At 29.0% G+C, this 21,632-nt stretch overlaps 9 protein-coding genes across 9 annotated transcripts, besides 5 other annotated features; 7 read left to right on the forward strand and 2 right to left on the reverse strand.

Moving 5' to 3' along the window:
* The first annotated feature begins 50 nt into the window (after positions 1–50).
* Positions 51–107: a mobile genetic element.
* A 51-nt stretch (positions 108–158) lies between these two features.
* Positions 159–215: a mobile genetic element.
* A 633-nt stretch (positions 216–848) lies between these two features.
* Positions 849–933: a mobile genetic element.
* A 923-nt stretch (positions 934–1,856) lies between these two features.
* Positions 1,857–9,475: a mobile genetic element.
* TVAGG3_0744250 (uncharacterized protein) lies at positions 1,997–2,731 on the forward strand (the record flags this gene model as incomplete). Its single annotated transcript, XM_051244950.1, has 1 exon — positions 1,997–2,731. The coding sequence occupies one exon, from the start codon at positions 1,997–1,999 to the stop codon at positions 2,729–2,731; it is 735 nt and encodes a 244-aa protein (XP_051091537.1).
* On the forward strand, positions 2,781–3,854 carry TVAGG3_0744260 (uncharacterized protein; the record flags this gene model as incomplete). Its single annotated transcript, XM_051244951.1, has 1 exon — positions 2,781–3,854. A coding segment is annotated over one exon (1,074 nt), but the record flags the coding sequence as incomplete, so codon positions are not given.
* On the forward strand, positions 4,164–5,245 carry TVAGG3_0744270 (DNA/RNA polymerase superfamily; the record flags this gene model as incomplete). Its single annotated transcript, XM_051244952.1, has 1 exon — positions 4,164–5,245. A coding segment is annotated over one exon (1,082 nt), but the record flags the coding sequence as incomplete, so codon positions are not given.
* On the forward strand, positions 6,353–7,840 carry TVAGG3_0744280 (integrase core domain containing protein family; the record flags this gene model as incomplete). Its single annotated transcript, XM_051244953.1, has 1 exon — positions 6,353–7,840. One exon carries the CDS (start codon positions 6,353–6,355, stop codon positions 7,838–7,840), a length of 1,488 nt encoding a protein of 495 aa, XP_051091540.1.
* On the forward strand, positions 7,861–8,091 carry TVAGG3_0744290 (uncharacterized protein; the record flags this gene model as incomplete). Its single annotated transcript, XM_051244954.1, has 1 exon — positions 7,861–8,091. One exon carries the CDS (start codon positions 7,861–7,863, stop codon positions 8,089–8,091), a length of 231 nt encoding a protein of 76 aa, XP_051091541.1.
* Positions 9,476–9,605: 130 nt separating the features above from the next.
* Positions 9,606–9,821, forward strand: TVAGG3_0744300 (uncharacterized protein; the record flags this gene model as incomplete). The annotated part of the gene is made up of 1 exon (XM_001305588.1): positions 9,606–9,821. The coding sequence occupies one exon, from the start codon at positions 9,606–9,608 to the stop codon at positions 9,819–9,821; it is 216 nt and encodes a 71-aa protein (XP_001305589.1).
* An 18-nt stretch (positions 9,822–9,839) lies between these two features.
* Positions 9,840–10,076, reverse strand: TVAGG3_0744310 (N-acetylmuramoyl-l-alanine amidase family; the record flags this gene model as incomplete). The annotated part of the gene is made up of 1 exon (XM_001305589.1): positions 9,840–10,076. The coding sequence occupies one exon, from the start codon at positions 10,074–10,076 to the stop codon at positions 9,840–9,842; it is 237 nt and encodes a 78-aa protein (XP_001305590.1).
* A 1,578-nt stretch (positions 10,077–11,654) lies between these two features.
* Positions 11,655–12,224: a mobile genetic element.
* Positions 12,225–15,549: 3,325 nt separating this feature from the next.
* On the forward strand, positions 15,550–16,312 carry TVAGG3_0744330 (uncharacterized protein; the record flags this gene model as incomplete). The annotated part of the gene is made up of 1 exon (XM_001305590.1): positions 15,916–16,092. One exon carries the CDS (start codon positions 15,916–15,918, stop codon positions 16,090–16,092), a length of 177 nt encoding a protein of 58 aa, XP_001305591.1.
* Positions 16,313–20,208: 3,896 nt separating this feature from the next.
* TVAGG3_0744340 (uncharacterized protein) lies at positions 20,209–21,594 on the reverse strand (the record flags this gene model as incomplete). Its single annotated transcript, XM_001305591.2, has 1 exon — positions 20,692–20,937. One exon carries the CDS (start codon positions 20,935–20,937, stop codon positions 20,692–20,694), a length of 246 nt encoding a protein of 81 aa, XP_001305592.1.
* Between the last annotated feature and the right edge of the window lie 38 nt (positions 21,595–21,632).

Here is a 21,632-nt window from a genome sequence, read left to right on the forward strand (position 1 = left end):
GACTTTTATAACAATAGAAATGTGTTTATGATATTGAAATAGTCAAATTAAAATTTTTTTCTAAGATGTCTTATTGAAAAACAGATTTGTCTGATCACAAGCACTTAAGACTTTTATAACAATAGAAATGTGTTTATGATATTGAAATAGTCAAATTAAATTTTTTTTCTAAGATGTCTTATTGAAAAACAGATTTGTCTGATCACAAGCACTTAAGACTTTTATAACAATAGAAATGTGTTTATGATATTGAAATAGTCAAATTCTTTATATGATTCATTTCCACTCAAATATTTATTCATATTAAAAAATTATATCATTATAATTTGCTTATTTCATCTTCATTGCTGTAATTTTTAATCTTTCAATTAGTTCTTTTGGTACGTATTCTAAATATTCTTCTTTTCTATCTAAAATTGTTTTGATAACGAATTCTAATCTTTCGTTTTGCAAACTTTCGGATCGGAATGATTTTAGGTGAAGTGAAAATTTAAAAAATTCATATCTTTCTTTATATTTGTTTCTAAGGGTATTCATTTATATAGCATTGAAGTATATATTATTAGCTATCATTACATATCGGTCAAGTTTGATTTGGACTTAGGATGTGTAATGCGAATGCAAATTATTATTTTAATTTATAATTAAAATTGTCCAACTTGTAGTATAGTCTCTAGCAATGGACTTATCTTTTGGCATCGGGATTGAAAGTCCAATGAAATTAAATCCGATGAAACATACACCACATTCTCCTATATCTTCTGTAGTTGCATATTATATATTCAAACGATTTTTAAATAATGTTTCTATCAAATGTGTAGTGATTCCGTCCCGATTAAAAATTGAGTACTTTCATCCCGATTTATCGGGATAAAATTGAATACTTTTATCCCGATTTCCCGATCAATTCCGATGCCGCCTGGACACACCATTTTTTGACAAAATCATCACCGGACTGCGCAAATAGATGAAAAAAAATCTACAAAATCCAATTGATGTGCTAAATGCTAATTTCAATATTTGAAATAAAGCGCGATGGAAATGTCAAAATAAGATGAAAATTGACTACTTATTATGCAAACAGGAGGGAAAACGAGAGCGGAATGATGCTCAAAAAAATACCCAAATTCAATTTTAAATAATTGTTGCACCACAGATAAAGTTTGTTCCATAAATAATGAAAATTGTATCTTCTTATGCCATGATAACATTGCATTCAATTCTTTCATTTAAGGTTAATTTTCAATGTTACTTCATGACCATTGCCAGAGATTTGAATTAAAGTCAGATGGCAGTGAGTGTAGTTTTAAACCAAATTTTGAATGCTGCTACTTCAGAAATAAATCTAATATCAAGAATTTAATAAGATCGATGAAAAATTGAACGTTTTTAAAAAACCGCCATTTGAGAGGAAAATTGAGAACATCGATATATACTTTTTGTGACCTTACATTTTGTGACAATTTTTTTCCAATATTTTCTTATTCCGGTTAAGTTAATTTGAGAATCTGATTATTGATTATATTCAAAAGAAACTATTTTGATAATGAAGATACCAATCGTTTAGTTCAAACTGCTTATATGACATCATTTACTGAACAAAAAAAATCATCTTCTGCATTGAAAATTTCAGCAGAAGAATGAACTTCAATATTTGACAGATCTTATTTTTTTTTGACAAAAAGAAGATTTTTTATGGACAATATTAGAGGAGGCGGGTTATGAGGTTGATAAATATTATTTTAGAAATTGTTTTAAATGAGTTTGATTATGATGGAAAAATGAATAAAGATGATGTTATAAATTTCTTATATCCCACATCTAAAAAGGGAAAAACTAAAGAACCTGATGTTTTCCCTGAATATTATGAAGAACGAATTAAAGATGATGAATATGATGAAATTGAAAGACTGAAAAAATAAGAGATGAAATAGATGAAAAAATTAAGGAATTAAGAGAAGTTGAAAAATATAATGAAAATGAAGTAGAGGGTTTAATGAATATCCCAGCTTCAGAATCAGCAGTTCAGAAATCTCATGAAGAAAGATATAAAAATTATGTCTCAGAATCAACACAAAATTTATTAGATGGTGAAATAGATGAAACACTTTCAGAAGAAGGTACTAAATTTATTCGTAAACATAAGTTACAATTTATTGATAATGAAAAATACCCTTGTATCTTACTTTCACCCCCTCTCGATTCTGAGAAATTCAAAAAAGCTCTTAAAAACGTGACATATGCAACTAATACGATTAAGAAAGAAGATCATGATATTTACACAAATTATTATTTAAATAAATGCACAGGTGTTGATAAAGTTTTTGATTTATTAGATAAAATATCAAAAGAAACCATTGGAACCTATAAAATTTTGTGTGATTGTGGTTTCATTATTGAAGATACCAATAATGTTTCATATGAAAGAACAGCACCGAAGGAAGATGAAGTGGAAAGGTCTATACCATTCGTTATTAAGAATATAAAAGATATGAAAATGTATAAGCATTATATTTATTCATTTATTTCAGAAAAAATGGAAGCAACCCATAAAACATCTTCTCATCATTTTATAGCTATTCATACATTCCTTTTCAAAGTTGTGAAATTAAATAAGACAGGAATTAGATTTAATGTATCAGGGTACGCATTCTTGAGTAAATTAAAATGTATTCGTCACGTCGCAGATGATAAAAATTTATGTGTTCTTAATTCATTTTATGGGCTTTAAAAAATAAACTTTATTTTTATTTATTTTTTAATTTTTTTTTCTGAAATAAATGAACAAAAACGGAACCGCTAAAATGAATGATAATCAAATTAGAGCAGAAGGTAGAAGGTTATTTAAACGCTTCTATAACATTCCTGATGGTGTTAATCCTAAAACTCGTAGAAGCTATTTAAATGAAGCAATAGATGCATATGAAGGGTTTGACATTTCATCAGAAAGTGAGAGATTAGCGAGAATGTTAAATGTTAATATTGATTTCTATTATTGTGATCCTCAACCAGAAGACGTGGACATAAATAAGGTAGACTTTCCATTAGTGGATTCAATAATGATAGATCCAGAATTTGAAACAATAAATATTTTATTAACACAGAGTCCATGTGGAAAACTTCACGCTGACAGAATAACAGACGTTGAAGCACTCACCGGCTATAGAGTTTGTCCATATTGTAAAGAAGAAGTTTATTCTATCCGTGATGATCCAGAAAGGAAATACCAAAGAAGATTTTTAAAGCATTGCGAGAAATGTAAAGAAAATAATGGAAGATTAATTCAAGACGTTCAATTGCAAAAGACACAGCAACCATATGCACCACATATTACGAAACAGAAGATATATCAGTGGTTATTAGCTCATAATTTGCAGGAATATTATCAACCGACAAGATATTATATTACTTTTGACTTCGAAACATTAGAGACTAAAGAAGAATTACAACTTTCTGAGTGTGCAACTTTGAACGCTTACTTAAAACCATTCATGGTATCATCAACGGTTAAATTAAATGATAAAACGTATACGAGGAATTTTTGCTTAACTTCGAGTGATTCTTTTATTTCTGATTGGATTGAGTTTTTATTTTCAACCTGTTCATTAGTTGTTGAATCAAATATTGAACAATATGAAGAATTAATGAAGTCCCATACATTAAATGAAAAACAGAAGGAAGCATTTAAAGAACTTCTAGATGAGGAATTCAATAAAGTGAATATCATAGGTTTTAATTCGGGAAAGTTTGATTTAAATTTAATTCTTCGTGATTTAAACACTGCAAAATGGAAAATAAAATCAATACTGGGTTCATCTTCACAATTTAAGCAAATCATTGTAAAGAAAACAAACGTTCCATATGAATTGAGATTTATTGACATCAGAAATTATATAGCGGGTGGGACATTAGACCAATTCACTCAAGATTTCGGAAATAATAAAACACGTGTTAAATCCTTTTTCCCTTATCAATTCATCACGTGGGAGAATTACGAAGAAGAATTATATAAAGAGGAACCATTCACTCAAGATTCATTTTATTCAGCATTAACCCAAGAAACTATATCAGATAGTGATTATCAAATATATCTCAATGATGCTAAAAATTTTAAGAATAGATTAGAATATTTTATTCATTATTGCAATAAAGATGTTGAAATTATGATTGACCCAATTGATAAAATTATTGAAGAAACATTTGTTTATAAAATTGATATGCTTCATAATCTTTCTTTATCATCGAATGCTTCAATGATTCGTTACGCTTTAGCATATAAAGACTTTAATCCTAATGAAAAATATCCTGAGGAAGAGATAGAATCAAGTTTTGAATTAACGAAAAAGTATTGGAAATATAAAATTGAATCATATAAGAAACAAGATGAAAAAGCAGAAAGGGATACTAAAAATAATGTTTCAATGGATGATTTTCAATACTATCACGATTTAATCCTTTCATCTAAATGCAAAATGTGTGGTAAAGCGTTTACATATGCAAATAAACCAACATTGGATAGAATCGATAATGAAAAACCACATACCAAAGAAAATTGTCAGTTAATGTGTTGTTATTGCAATGTCGTAAAATCAAATAAAGATGAAGATGTTCAACGTTTAAGAATCAATTTAAGAAATTACGCATTAAAAAATAATTTACCAATGACTTTAGATTCAGTTGAAGCTTATCACATTCTCCGTAATGTAATTACTGGTGGTTTATCAAATGTTCAACATCGTGTTAATCTTAAAGGAATCACACACATTAATAAACTTTCATATAATCCAGAAACTAAAACTGTATCAAATGAGGACACTTCCAACATTATGACTCATTTCGTTGGAGTTGACTTTAATTCATTATATCCTTCATCATTTTCATCTAATCCTCATGATTTCATTCAATATACTGACCATAAAATGTATATGCCGGGAAGATTGAATGGTGTTATCATTTGTGATACAGCAACAAAGAAAGCAAAAGCACTGGGAATAATTAAGAAGAAAAATACTTTATTCGTGGCTGAAGTAAAGGGTCACATTGATGAAAAATACATTAATGATTACATAAACTTTTTACCGATAATAAGAAACTTTGATATTATCACAGATGAAAAAACAATTGGCAGTTTCATGTATAATTACATGAAATCAAACAATCTACCAGTTGACCAGAAACAGAGAAAATTAACTCAGTTAGCATCAACACACAACCAATATCAACCATTTTCTTCTTATTATCTATGGTATCTAATAGACAGATTTCATTTTATCATCGATGATATTCAATCAATTTTAACATTTACTAAAAACACTTGCTTTAATGAATTTGCGAACAAATTTATGAACGAAAGACAAAAGGCTGAATTAGAAGGAAATAAAGGAAAAAGTTTATTTTGCAAGATTTCGCTTAATGGATCATATGGTTACGATGCAATGAATACACAAAATTACGCAAAGACTAAAATAATGAATGCACAGAAGGCACGCGTTGCATGTATGTCAAATAAGTTTAAAAACATAAGAGAAATAGGTGAAGATACATATCAAGTGATGCTTAAAGATAGATTTTATAGATGTGATACATGTTTACAAGAGGCATTCTTCACTTTAGATAATGCTAAATACTGGTATTTAGTTTTCATTTATGATTTTATGTATAAATGCATGGATGTTAATCGTTTTCATTTCATTGAAGGTGATACTGATTCATCTTATTGGGCAATCGCTGGCGACCCAAATTTTCCTAACACTCAAGCATTTCAAGCAATTGTTACCGATAAACAATTTTATGATAAAAACATTTTCAAATTCGCACCATTTGATTTCTTTTGTTTTGATGAGAAATTTAAACCTAAATTAAAGAATAAAGCTGAAGAAAAAGCACATGAGAAAAAATTATTGGGTTTAGCAATTGAGAAACAAGGTGATAACATGGTTGCTTTATGTCCTAAGTGTTATACATCATTCAACGGTTCAATTGATGGAAGTGATTTTAAAAAGATTGCACAAAAAATGAAAGGTGTTAGTTTACGACAAAATAAGCAATTAACACCTAAAAAATATTTGGATATAATAAATGATAAAGTGATATTTGATGGTCAAAATATTAATTTACAACTTAAAAACGGGTCAATGACTCGCTTAACAATTGGTAAGACTGCATTAACAGGAGCACACACTAAGGCTGTATGTTGTGAAAATGGATGTTGTATGCCATTTATTTAATACAATTTAAAACTTTATTTTTTAATGAAATACCACAGAAGAGACAAAAGGAACCGTTAATGATGGTTTTGATTCTTGATCAAAGAGGCGGGCACCCTTAAAACACTTATTTTATTTTTATATAAATGGATAGTGTATATTTAAAAAGATTGATTGATGATTTAATATTTAATCAAAATTTTCTTAGTTATTATGATTTAAAAGCATATCTCCAAGACTATGATAACACTATAACGGGTGATGATATGGATTATTATTTTCCATATTATAATAATGAAATTTTGAAATATCATAATAGAATAATTTCTAAAATTAAAGACAAAATTGAAAATAATGAATATAAAAAGGGAAAAACTAAATCACAACTTAAACAATTGAAAGATTTCAAAAATAAAATATTAACAGAAAAAGATATTGATGAATTATATAATTTATATAATCCTGAGCCGCAAAATCAAAAGGAACAACAGCTAAATGATGCACAAGCTTTAATTTATGATTCATTAGTTAAACCATATTCAGCCCGACTTTTAAATGAAGATCAACTTTTGGAATTCATCCTTCAACATAAACTCGAAGCGGGAAAGTATATCAAACCTTTATATACAACATATTTAAGACAAATGAATAGAATACATCCAGAATTAATGAAGGGGGGAATGAATTCCAAAACTTCATCATCCAAAATCAAAGCAGATAAAATTAAACCACCTGCAATACCAAAACCGCCTCCTCCTTCAGTTAATCCTTCATCATTCACTTTATTATATCCATTTCAAACATTAAAGAAGCAAAAAGATTTTAAAAAGGGTTTCAAGATATTAAATAAACCAACTGACCCGAAAATTCAACCGTTAAAGGAAAAATTTAGTCGCCCTTCATTTGCACTATATCCATATTCATACGAAATCGATCATCTGGAATATTCAAAAGGAAACGTTACTTATTTATTTGCCATTAACATTAACACTAGATATTTATATTGCATTCCGGTGAAAGGGAAAACAGAACAGGAAACAAGAAGAGCTATACAATACTTACTAGATCATGAAAGAGTAGATAATATAAGGGGTGATGGTGATAAAGGATTTCAGGCAGCTATGACTCATTATTTCCCACAAATTAATTTTTTCTTTTCATCCTCTCCATATACGTTTCATAATAAAATAGTTGATGCGGTAATGAGAACTCTTAGAGATGCGTTAGGGGTTAACGGTCAGATATACTGGGATGGAAATCATGACTCCATCATACAACAGTTAGTATATTATTACAATAATACATGGCATAGAACTATAAACATGAAACCAGTGGAAATGAAAAATGATATTTCAAAAGAATGGGAATATATTAGAAAGCAAATGGAAAGGTTGAATGATGTTAAACGTGAACAAATTAATTCGGGGCTCATGAATTTTAAACAAGGGGATAAAGTTTTGATTCATCTCGATTATGGAAAAACTGATAAATCAATGACAAAAAGAAGACGAAGATTTGACACAATAGCTGAATTTGTTAGATATATTAACGGCAATGCATTAGTTGAAGTTGACAATAAATTAATAGAAATTCCGATTTATTTTATTACTCCATTATATTTAAATAATATTTAATTTTTTTTATTTCGTAAGAAATGAGTGACAACGAAGCAACCAACAGTCCAGACGATGAATATAAAAAGAAGCAGCAATGTGATGGAACTGAAAACGATGAAGAGAGGAAAGAAATAATCGAAAAATTAGAAACTTATCGTTCAATCATTAAACTGAGTGAAGCAAAAATAAAAGAATTTAATAGAATAAATAAATTGATTGGAAGAGATGAATTTAATAAAGATGAATTTTTAAACTCTATCCAAATTTAATTTTTATTTTTCTTTGACAACATCTCTCTTTCCATCATTACTGCATAACCACATTTTCTCAGTTTTAGTGGTTTGTTATTTTTAGCAAGTTCTCGCATCATTTTTATCGTTTCCTCCCTTGTTATGATTCGTGGTAAATTTTGAGCTTGTGGGGTATCCATTTATATAAAAATAAAACTTTGTTATCAGTTATTTTATCGTTAATGGTTTTCAGGTTATTCAATAATTATTTTTGAAGAACTGAAGGTGTCACCATGTCACCATGTCACCAGGTCATTTAACTTTTCTGAAAAAATGAGACAACATGACATTTTGACAACACAGGAGGATGGCAGTTATGATTTATTTTTGAAGAACTGAAGGTGTCACCATGTCACCATGTCACCAGGTCATTTAACTTTTCTGAAAAAGTGTGACAACATGACATTTTGACAACACAGGAGGATGGCAGTTATGATTTATTTTTGAAGAACTGAAGGTGTCACCATGTCACCATGTCACCAGGTCATTTAACTTTTCTGAAAAAGTGTGACAACATGACATTTTGACAACACAGGAGGATGGCAGTTATGATTTATTTTTGAAGAACTGAAGGTGTCACCATGTCACCATGTCACCAGGTCATTTAACTTTTCTGAAAAAGTGTGACAACATGACATTTTGACAACACAGGAGGATGGCAGTTATGATTTATTTTTGAAGAACTGAAGGTGTCACCATGTCACCATGTCACCAGGTCATTTAACTTTTCTGAAAAAGTGTGACAACATGACATTTTGACAACACAGGAGGATGGCAGTTATGATTTATTTTTGAAGAACTGAAGGTGTCACCATGTCACCATGTCACCAGGTCATTTAACTTTTCTGAAAAAGTGTGACAACATGACATTTTGACAACACAGGAGGATGGCAGTTATGATTTATTTTTGAAGAACTGAAGGTGTCACCATGTCACCATGTCACCAGGTCATTTAACTTTTCTGAAAAAATGAGACAACATGACATTTTGACAACACAGGAAATATGATGCAGTCCAAAAATAAAGTTAGTTTTAAAATTATTTTTATTTTTTTATTCCTATATAAATGACGGCAACAAACAACAACAGTAACTTTATCATTTCTGATGAACAAGTTATTGATTCATTAGCTGAGGAATTAGTTGTGGCAGAAACTAAAACCCTCAACGAAAGAATTGGTGAAAACAAGATTGATTTACATAACTACCTCAAACATGATGGAGGAAGAGGAAGGAAAACTGGTATGGCTTTATTAGTAAATAAAATTTCAAATTTAACGATTATAGATGTTGATATCAATAAATCGTACAATGATGAACTTAAAGAAACAGTTAGAAAAGACATTTTATCAAAACTTTCGGAAACTGTGGGATAAAGTAAAAAGAGGAGCGCATAAAGTTTGGCACCAAATAGTTAGTCGTCATTTATTAATAAATAAAAAATCAAAATTAAAAGATGAAAATGAATTTTTAATTTTAATGAAATAATCAACTATGGCTGCAGGTATATTTAAGAAACTGTGGGATAAAGTAAAAAGAGGAGCGCATAAAGTTTGGGAAACAATGAAGAAAGGAGCAAATTGGATATTTAAGAATAAAGAAGCAATTAGTGACGTTGCTGAATCAATAACACCAAAAGCCGCCCCAATAAGAGAAATATTAAATAAAGGAGAAAAAGTTTATCAAAGACTTCAACCGATACTAAGATAAAAATAATTTATTTTTCCACTATCTACCTCCTATTTTATTAAATATTCCTTCAGCTATTCCACCAATTGCGTTACCTGCTTGTGCTCCCATCGCCGGATTACCTGCTTTAGTACCTAATACTCCACCTATGATAGTTCCTGCCGTTTTCGCTACTGGTGCCAAAAAGTTTGCAACGGGTTTAATAATATTTTTATGAACCCAACCTGCAGCTTTCTTAATTCCATCCCATAATTTTTTAAAGAATCCTGCAGCCATTTCTGATTTAATATTAATTAAAAAATATATTTCATCACTTATATTCTAATTTTTATTTAATGATAAATGAAACCGATTTTGAAAATAAATGAAACAGAGGAGGAAAAAATAAACGTTGTTAAACCAATTACTGAAATAAAATTTTTTTCATCTATTGAAGAATTTAATGACTATTATGCTAATAATAAAAAATTATTTGAAGAATTGACAACATGTAAATTGAATAAAATGTTTAAAGTTGATGGATTCAAAATTTCAAAAATAAAAGGAGTGGTTAGTTTGAAATCTATTCCTCAATCAAGAATCACCTCATTAATGAAAATTGATGATTTAACAAAAAGAATAGAAGAGATTGAAGAAAGAATGAATCAAATAATTGATTTCATAAATTCAAATAATCATTAGTTTCTTAAAGTTCAATGTTGAACTCATCAAATTCTTCTTCATCATTACCATTACCTTTAGCGAGTTTATTTACTCTTTCAACTTTATCTTTTGATAGTCTTTCGTTTAATTTTTTCTGAAGTTTTTCGTTACCAAGTTCTAAAATTATATTGTATTTCATTATGGTAGTGAATCTTTTACTCGTTTATGAGGTCTTTGATTATGACTTCATTGATTCCATTCAGGATTTAAACAATGTTTAATTAATGTCTTACATTTTTTAAAATGATTTATTTCATTATTTCATTATGTATGGGCTGAGTGTAAATGTCTTACAATTTTGAAAATTTTTTAAATCTTAATTTATTCAAAAACGTAAGAATAAAAACCGTAAGAATCATACATTTTTTACTTCATATGTTAAAAAAAATGATACAAAATCGTTCAATATTGTATGAATTCTTACGTTTACAAAAAAAGTCACACAACCCATCCTATCCTACTACTATTATGAGAAACAAACAAAAATGAAAAAGATAGGAATAGCAATGAATAGTGATGTGGGTATAGAAAATGTAAGAGATATGAATGCAAAGCAATCAGTATTTAGGATATTGACCATAGATTTCGAAAAAAAATGCTGCATATTGAGCGAAAACTATGATTATATTATAAGGCTGTCATTTAAAGCATAATGAAACTATTCCCTTTTCATTTTAATCGAATAAGATAGTAAAGATTTTTGAATTAGCTAGAAACTGATGAGATGTTTTCACAAATCAGATTTTTAATCTCTATAATGCATAATTCACTCAATATCTCAATTTTGATATTGCGAGATATTTTTGCTATCGGTTTCGCAATTTTGACACAATAGCAAGAGGGTTCTATAAGCATTATTATCAACATAGAATCTGAATATCATATCAGAAAATGTCGCAAATCTGACATTTACCCGACCAAATAGCAAAAATAATTGAATACTTTTCGCAAAAACTTTAAAAATCGATAAAAATATGAAATATAGATATTAAAGAGACTTTTTATATAATATTCATAAAGATTTTCCAAAAATATGATACCGAAAAATTAAAAAAGTGACGTCTTGAGTGGAGTCAAAGGTCGAAATTGCTAGCTAAATGTTTTTTTAGCGAAATTGCGTATTGTACGTTTTTTTCGCAAAACGAAACCCTTATATGTATTATTATAAAAAAGAAAAAATAAAGCACGTTAAAATTTTTCTTTCTTGATTTTTTACAAAATCTACTTAGAATTATGCAAAATATGACTAAATAATTATAAATTTCAAGTTAAATTTTAATTTTGATAAATAATTTAAATTTCAAAATATCAAGTTCAGTTCAACTATGTATGTAGTAATTCCTCAATAAAGTGCCAAAACCCTATTAAAATATATGAACATTTTCAACATTTTAATGTTTTTATTTAAAAATTTGATGGAATATGAGCTTCAAACAATTATTATGTAAATAAAAATAATTAAATATATGTATTTATTCGTATTACAACCGTAGTAAGTCGATTCTTCCTTTCTTCTACTGAGTTTTGAATTTGATTTCGAATTGTAAAGAGATTCAAAGGGAAAATACTAGCGGATAAAAACTACCTCCATGAAAGGGTCATAATGGAGTCAAGTTGTATTTTTTGATATTTTTTGCTTTTCGAGCCTAAATAGGTAGCCAAGATAATGCCTAAAAATAAGGTTCTAAATTCTGAAGTTTACATGATCCTCTCGTGTGCACCCTTAAACACTCTCAAAATTCTAATTCAAAATCGGCTTAGACAAAATTCAAATTATAATGCAATTAAAATCCTAATTTCAAACTCGAAATTTCAAAATAATTATATTTCAAGCGCTGCAAATATATTTATCACATATAATGTGAACTACGTTGAATATAAAGTTAATGTATTAAATTGCGGATCTAGATTTAAAGGCCAACATTTTCAACTTTATAATAGAAACGAAGACGGTCAAATTAATAGTCAATTGCATGAGAGTGTTTACAGTAATCTTGGAATTCAAGCCGAGTATGCTAATGCAGGTGATTCTGAATACCAAACTGCATTCCATATTGAAAATGGAATAAGTAATCTGATGAATAGAATTAATATGACTCATGTTTTTGCCAAAGTTGCAGCAGGATTTTATATTCACCTTGCACGAGGCACTGATTCAGCTAAATTCTCTCTATTTTGCTTAATAAGTTCATATAAAGAAGCAGTTCTTGGCTTCAATTCAAATTCAGATCTTAATTACTGCAATATCTTTAATAACACAGCAGGAGATTGTCAATATGGAATTATTTCTTTTTACTGGCAACCTAATTATCAAATTTACATTGATAACTGTGTGATCTTTAATAATGGTTGTGAAATGAATACACTAGGAGAAACGAATGTTGGAAGAATTAACATATATGTTACAAATAGTTTCATTGATAACTGCAAAGTTGGTGGTAGTGCTTCTATATCTACTTCTAATGTAACTAATTCATATTATGAATACGACCTACCTTTATTTCAAGTAGAAATGTGTAATATTTATAGTTCGCGGCCTAAGTATAGAATGAAGAATGGAAATTTTTTAGTTGTAACATCCATGGAATTCGGATTTTTATGATCCAAAACAAATAAAGGATTTGATAATAATCTTTATTATCAATATAATTAATAAGAGATTGCAGTTAAGAGTTTCTCTCGTAGAATCTCGAAATTTGTGAATTGATGTATGATCAGTTTCATGAAACAAGTCGAAGCAGTTGGAAGAGGCCATGTCTTCTCATCATTTTCGTCGACGTTTTCGAAACAGTTATCGAGTATACACTTATGAAAGGTTTGTAATTCCATGCAGGAACATATGCATATCCTGAACTGAATCTCAAGAAATCTCTCAAATTTTCTTCACTGAATGTGTTGATCACTTTGAACAACAAATCTGTATCATAGTTCTTAGAGACTAATATCATCTTGATGTCTTCACTCGTTATCTCTGTTTTTCCTCTGCATAACTGTTCCTAGTACTTCGGTGTCAAAAATTCATTACAAGGAACAGGAGAAACATGTAAAATCCTCTTCAAATCAATTCTATATTTCTTCTAATCCTTCTAAAATAATTAAACAAAATTTCACTTCAGTTTTGGATAATTGTTTGGTATCCTAATGAATTAAAATGTTTTTGATGTAAGTTTATTATATTCATTTACCATAAAAGTAGAGGAAAGTTGTATTTAAACTTCTTCCATTAATCTCTATAATTTATAATCTTAATTAAATAGTTCTGAAAGTTATTCTACGTTACAGACAACAATCGAGTTTTTATCTTTTTGAAAAGAGATATTCGTATAATTAGGAGCTTTTATAACTTTCCTTTCTTGTAAATCTTCGAGGTGTTTATATATTCGATAATTTAATATAAGTTTTGGTGAAGGTAGTCACCAATAATAGAAATGTAAACTATTCAAAAATAAACGATAAGTATTTTTATTTGCATTTTTCTTGAATTTATGTCTTACATAGTATGTGTTATATTACAATTTTATTTGATCATTTTTTTCAATTTTTGAGTGAACTCATTGAAAAGCGTCAGAGTGCATAAAATCATCAACTTTGTGTTAAATGACGACATCCCTCTTTTTTATTTTCGGTTTTTGCTCAAAGACTGACAACTTATGGAATGAATTCTTTCCTGGAGATAATGAAGTACCAAAATCAATTCAAAATAAAAAGAATCCCAAAATCCCGACTTCAAAGGATAGGATTTTCATTAATCACAGCATTTTTATATCACTTAAGCGAACTCCCGTAAATATCGATGGTTCGAGAGAGAATAATCTTAAATTTTTAGATGTTTACTCAATCTTTCAAAACAATTATATTAGAGAAGGTTCTGTCGCAACTAATATAGATATAAGATCAAATGTTGACTTTTTTGAATATAGAACAACTGTATTAAATTGTGGAACAATATACAAAGGACAACATATCAATTTAATGAATGGCAATACAAACTGTTCAATTCTTGATAGCTTATATCATAAACTTGGATTTCCAACATTTGAAGGAATTTATGAATGCGGTTTTCATCTGAAAATCAATACATGTAAAATCAGTAATATTAATATGACCGACGCCAATGGTATAAAAGCTGCAGGATGTTATATAAAAGTTAACTCTGGTTCAATTTTAGTTAACTACTCTATATTTTGCTTATTACGTTCATATAAGGATGCAGTTATTGGTTTTGATTCAAGTACAAATCTTAGTTACTGCAACATATTTAATAACACAGCAGGAGATTGTAAATACGGGATTCTTTCGTTTTATTCAACTCAGTCGTTGCAAATATATATTGATAATTGCGCAATATTTAATAATGGTTGTTATGATTATACTCTGGAAGGAACAAGTGCAAAAAACATTAGCATATATGTCACTAATAGTTTCATTGATAATTGCAAGGTATCTGGTGGTGCTTCTCTTACAACATCAAATGTAACTAACATATCTTACCAGTATAATCTATCATTAGAAATACCTAGTATTTTTGAATTCTCTGATCTAGGGATGCGTTAAACACGCCATTTGACCGGGCGTACATTTTTTTTGTTCGCCCAAAAATTTCGCCATTTGAGAAATTCAAAAATTAAAAATAAAATTTTAATCTTGATTTTTTTATTTTCGTGATTTTTTTGAAACTTACATAAGCGATGAAATACTTTTTTAAGTAATCGTTTATTATATATAAATATATCTTAATAAATTTAATTCCTTAAGGTAGAGCGTGTTCAAATTTAAAATCTCATACAATATTTTCTTAATGGCGTATTTTTCTGAGGTCGCCCAAATAAAGGCGAATTCAAAATTGAGAACTCCAAGGCGTATGGCGAGTATTCAAAAAGTACGCCACTTACAAAATATTGAATGTGGATTATCAATTTTTTGGCGTGTTCAATTTCAAATTTTGATATTTATGTTTATTTTATTCAGTATAATGCTAAGAATTAAAATATAAAATTCATAGAATTTTTTCTTTGAAAATATTTTACATTTTTATTAGACCACTCCTAGACTAGTCATCAGGTTATCCTCAGATCATCCTCAGACTACTCCTTATCAGATTACTCATCATCCTCAGACTACTCCTTAGACCCCTCCTCATCAGACTACTCCTCAGATCTTCCTCATAAGACTCCTCCTCAGATCTTCCTCCTGAGACTACTCTTCAGACTACTCCTTAGAGTCCTCCTCATCAGACTAGTCCTGAGACTAGTCCTCAGACTACTCCCGAAACTACTCCTCAGATTATCCGCAGACTCCTCCTCAGATTATCCTCAGATTATCCTCAAACTACTCCTCAGTCTAATCCTCAGACTCCTCCTCAGATTATCCTCAAACTACTCCTCGGTCTAATCCTCAGACTCCTCCTCAGATTATGCTCAGACTACTCCTCAAACTCCTCAGTCTAATCCTCAGACTCCTCCTCAGATTATCCTCAAACTCCTCAGACTACTCCTCAAACTCCTCAGACTACTCCTCAAACTCCTCAGACTACTCCTCAAACTCCTCAGACTACTCCTCAAACTACTCCTCAGACTACTCCTCGGTCTAATCCTCAGACTACTCCTCAGATTATCCTCAAACTCCTCAGACTACTCCTCAAACTACTCCTCAGTCTAATCCTCAGACTCCTCCTCAGATTATCCTCAAACTCCTCCTCAGATTATCCTCAGACTCCTCCTCAGGTTATCCTCAGACTCCTCCTCAGATTATCCTCAGACTCCTCCTCAGATTATCCTCAGATTATCACTTTACATATATATATCGATAACTAAATAATTACTTATTATACTTTTTTTTTTTTTTAATTTTAAAATAATATTAATATATCTTTCTACGTTTAATGATGAAAAGAGAAAGAGGAGTAAAAAGAGGAAAGAGAAAAGAAAGAGAGAGAGAAAAAAAAGAGAAAGAAAGAAAGAAAAAAAGGAAGGCGATAATTTTGTATTGTTTTGTTATTCGGCCGAATGGCGGGTACTTTGTACCCGCCATTCGGCCCCAAAAATGGCGTATTATTCTATTTTTAAACGGTCATGGCGTAAAACCGTCGCATCCCTACTCTGATCCTATTCCTAACTATGTTTCAGTTAGACGATTAAGAAATAAAGACTAAATTCTTTAGCAGAATGATAATGCAATTTAATTTTATTTGTTGAAACTATTAAATTACTCATTGATTTAAATCCATATCTAAATGAAATTGGTTCAAATGGCCAGTCGGCAATTGTAATTGAATTTAAAATCAGTTCTTTTTCATGTTTGAAGCCTTTCTTCGAATTTGATCCCAGAATTAACAGTCATGATAGGGAAAATAACTGATTTGTTGAACCTGTGACTCGAGGTCACTTAAAATTGTTAACATAATGAAGACAAACTCTTGCAATGAAATCACATGTAATTGTGAAGCAGGTAGAGTCTCTGTATTAAAATGTTTGCTAACGAAGATAGTTCACTTCTAATTCAAAAATAAAGACATTTGTTAACAGAGAGACACTGTTCTATTTCATCATCCAAGATAACCATTGTATTACAATAAATCTAGCTCAATAAGGAGATGACTGAGTTTGAAAGAAGATGATGGCAATTCTTAGAATTTGTGTTATTTAGAAGAAGATATGTTTAATGATACAACATATGATATTTTATAAAGATAAAGAACAATGTTATCAACTTTTAATGTTTTATCTGATTCTATCTTTTAATAAAAATATGTAGCTGAGCATTTATCTGTTGTATTTTGAGATATAAATGAATCTAATGGATCATTTGAATCAAATATATCTGCATTATTTTTTATAGTTTGAACAGTGACATCATTATTATTAAAGTAACAATTATCAATATCTGGTTTGCTTGTAAATAAATAGGTTCCTTTATTTCCTATGAATGAACAATTTGAATATTTACATGTAGTAAGGCAAATGATTATTGAATAATCACTTTTTGTTAATTCATTGTTTAAATAATTACATTTTGTAATACTAATATCACCATAATTGTAAATTCCGCCAATTTCTGTAGATGATGTATTTGATGCTGTTGTGAAATTAATAATTCCTTTTTCTGCTGGAAATTGAATTGCAAATGCGGCATATTTATTAATTTCATAGTGATAAGATGTATTAATATTACTTACTTTGATATCTCCTTGGTTATGAAAAAAATGCAGCTTTATATCCACTGCATTGTGATACTGAACATTCAAATGCATAACTTTTGTAGTTATTTTCATCAGGTAATTCAATTAAATATGTACATCCATTAGTTTCGCTTGATGAATGTGAACAACAAATATGAACTAAGATGCATCTATATATATATCCAAATATGGTTTTAAATTATATAAAATTTACATTGGTGCCAAAACTCAAAAAAAAAAGATTTTTGAAAAATTAAATAAAAAAATGTTTAAGGCTGTTGAACTCGATGATTCTTAAAGAAAAATCTATTTACTCAAATGATATTGAAACTCAAGCCGTTTCTCAATTAAATTTATGATTAATAATAGAAGGTTTTCTTGCTATCAAATCAGATAAAGTTGATTTCAGTGAAAAACAGATTAGAATTGATTCAAATAGGATACCGAAGATATCAGGATAATATTAGTTTCTAAGAATTATGATACAGATTTGTTGTTCAAAGTGATCAACACATTCAGTGAAGAAAATTTGAGAGATTTCTTGAGATTCAGTTCAGGATATTCATATGTTCCTGCATGGAATTACAAACCTTTCATAAGTGTATACTCGATAATTGTTTCGAAAATGTCGACGAAAATGATGAGAAGACATGGCCTCTTCCAACTGCTTTGACTTGTTTCATGAAACTGATCATACATCAATTCACAAATATTCAAATTAATACAATCATGAATCCATTATTTCTGTTTTGTATATATAATAAAGATTATATATCTAATTCCTTATATATTTTGGATGATAAAGATTGGAATTTCTTGGAGATCAAAACTTAAAAAGTATCCTCTATTCATTCTGTACATCAGACTAAAAACATAAATCTTACACATATCCCTTTTAAATAAAGGAAGGTCATATTCATAATATGAATTTGTTAAATTATAAGAAAAAAGAGATGCTTTGCCGCCTACTTTGCAATTATCAATAAAACTATTTTTGAGATATATATTTATTCTACCTGCATCTGTTCCTCCGAATAAATTTGTTTCACAGCCATTATTAAAAATTGCACAATTTTCAATATAAATTTGATAATAATCTTGCCAATAAAACGAAAGAATTCCGAATTGGCAGTCTCTTGCTGTATTATTAAATATATTACAATAACTGAGATTTGTACTTGAATCAAAACCGATAACTGATTCCTTATATGAACATAATAGACAAAAAATGGAGTAATTAACTAAAATTGAATTGCCTTTAAGTTGAATATAACATCCTGCAGCCGTTTTAGCATTGACATCACTCATATTTACAAGATTTGATTTTCATGTGAAAAACACATTCATAATTGTAATTTCCTTCAAATTTGGTAAATCCAAGTTTAGAATAAACGCAATCAAGAATTTGGCAGTTTGTATTATCTTGATTTATTATATTAGAATGTTGTCCTTTGAATGTTGTTCCGCAATTTAAAATAGTTGTTCGGTATTCAAAAATTTTCGAAAAAAATCAAAAAATTTAAAAATCATCGAATCTGCAGGGATTTTAAAAAATTCTTTTTAGTAAAACTTAAGGATATTGTATCAGATATATTGGTATGGGCAAATTCAATTTTAATCCAATATTCATCGAGATATTAAGTTAACGAAGCTTTCAAAATTCACAACTTTAAAAAATGAAGTATAATGTGATATTGCCGAATCTAATGGTTCACCTGATTCAATATTTCCTTGATAACCAGAGTTATCTTTAAAATAACAATGATCAATGAAGGGACCATCAAAGAATATTTTGTTTCCTTTATTCCTCATAAAAGAGCAATATGAAAATCCACATGGCGGTGAACACATTATTAATGGACTATCAAACCCATTAATTTCATTGTCTAAATAATTACAATATGAAATGAAAAAATTGCCATAGCTATTAAGCATTCCTGCCGTTTTTGAAGATGATGTATTTGATGTTGTGATGTAACTCATATATGCATTTCCTGTTGGAAACTCAATCATATAAGCGGCATATTCGGTAATTTGGTGATTTGATGTATTGATATTATTTATCTTTATATTTCCTGCATGGTGCCAAATTGCAGCTGAGCTAGTTTCAGTGCCGCTACACTCGGATATTGATGACTCAATAACATAATTTTTATCATCATTATCTGGAATTGTTCTAATAATATATCCGCAGCCGGTAATTATTATAATTGTTTGAGACAATCATTGAGGATGTACATCTTCATCAATTGTATCTAATTTATATTGGGGATGTGCATACTATATCAAGTCAATTAAAAATAGCAATAACATCAGCTATGCACTTGAATGCTCCATATCACAATGTAGAGGTTATGGCTCTGCAATATATCATGCATATGGAGATATCCAAGTAAATAATTTGAATACATCATATCATAAAATTACAGCTTATGCCGCATACATTCTTGATACTCCAATAGGAACAGGAATTATGAATTACACAACATCATCAAATTCATCTTCTTCAGAATTAGGTGGAGTTTTAAATGCAGGAAGTCAATTTAATATTACGAAATGTAATTTTTTAAACAATGAATATAACGGAAGTACTAATGGAATCATTGATTGTACTAGTGCTAGTACATTTATAAATTGTTCAATCATAGAAAATAAAGGAAACTATTTATTTTCGCATAAACCAATCATTATTAATTGTTTCTTGAATGAAAACGTTGTAACTCGGACAGTAAAAGATGATCCTATTAATTTTGAATCAACTGAACTTCATGATTCGTTAATATCTCATTATACAACAGATAAATGTTCAGCTACGTATTTTTACCGTAAATCAAAATCATATTATGAATATCAAGAAGATATCAAATATATTGTCAAATATGTTTATAAAACTTCATTTTTTGAAGCTGTAAATTTATCTTCTTTAACATAATATAGAACAATGTTCCCCAACATGGTAATTGAGAATATTTGTATTGAATTCTATTGTATGATTTAAAGGAATATGATACATTAATCCATCATTTCGACCAATCGAATTCGCTTCAAACATCTACTCAATATTACATCTGCTGGATATTCATTGTTTAAAAAATTACATTTTGTAATATTAAAATTACCATAATTGTAAATTCCACCACCATCTTCTGTAGATGATGTATTTGATGCTGTTGTGAAATTAATAATTCCTGTTCCTCTTGGATAAGCAATTACATATGCAGCAAAATAAGTAATTTCATAGTGATAAGATGTATTCATGTTACTTACTTTGGTATCTCCTTGGTAATGCTCAAATGCAGCTTGATCTCCTTTGCATTGTGATACTGAACATTCAAATGCATAACTTTTGTTGGTACTTCCTTGAGGTAAAAAAATGAAATATGCACATCCATCGCTTTCGCTTGATGAAAGTAAACAACAAATATGAACTAAGACGCAATCAGATTCTTCGATACAGAATGATCCACCATTATCTGTGGAACTATTGTTGTAAAAGGAACATGTTTCAAGTAATACTTTGCTGCTAGAATCAAGGTAAATTGCTCCATTTTGGTAATGGAAAGAAAATACTGCATAATGAATGTAATAATTGCCATTCTCTGATATAGTTTCGTTCTTCGTTTTGCTAGTATAATCAATTGAGCCGTAATAATCGGAAAAACTTTCTTCAACTTGCAAATCGTTTCAAATTTAGATTTCCTTCGTTGATGATTCATTTCATAGTGTTGCATAAAGATGAATTTTGTTAAAATAAGCTTAAATCGTATTTTGGATGTGGTAATATTGGGATCACATGCTTGGTTTACAACTATTCAATTTTTTGGTTATTTCAAAGTTTCATATATTTGGATTCAGATGACCATTATTTTAGATATTTTCATGAACAATTTTGAAAAATTGACGCATTAATGGAAAAAAAAACTATTTATGATTTAATCATGTCATTTACAATT

This window comes from Trichomonas vaginalis, chromosome III (assembly GCF_026262505.1).
Source record: "Trichomonas vaginalis G3 chromosome III, whole genome shotgun sequence".
NCBI classification, from domain to species: Eukaryota; Parabasalia; order Trichomonadida; family Trichomonadidae; genus Trichomonas; species Trichomonas vaginalis.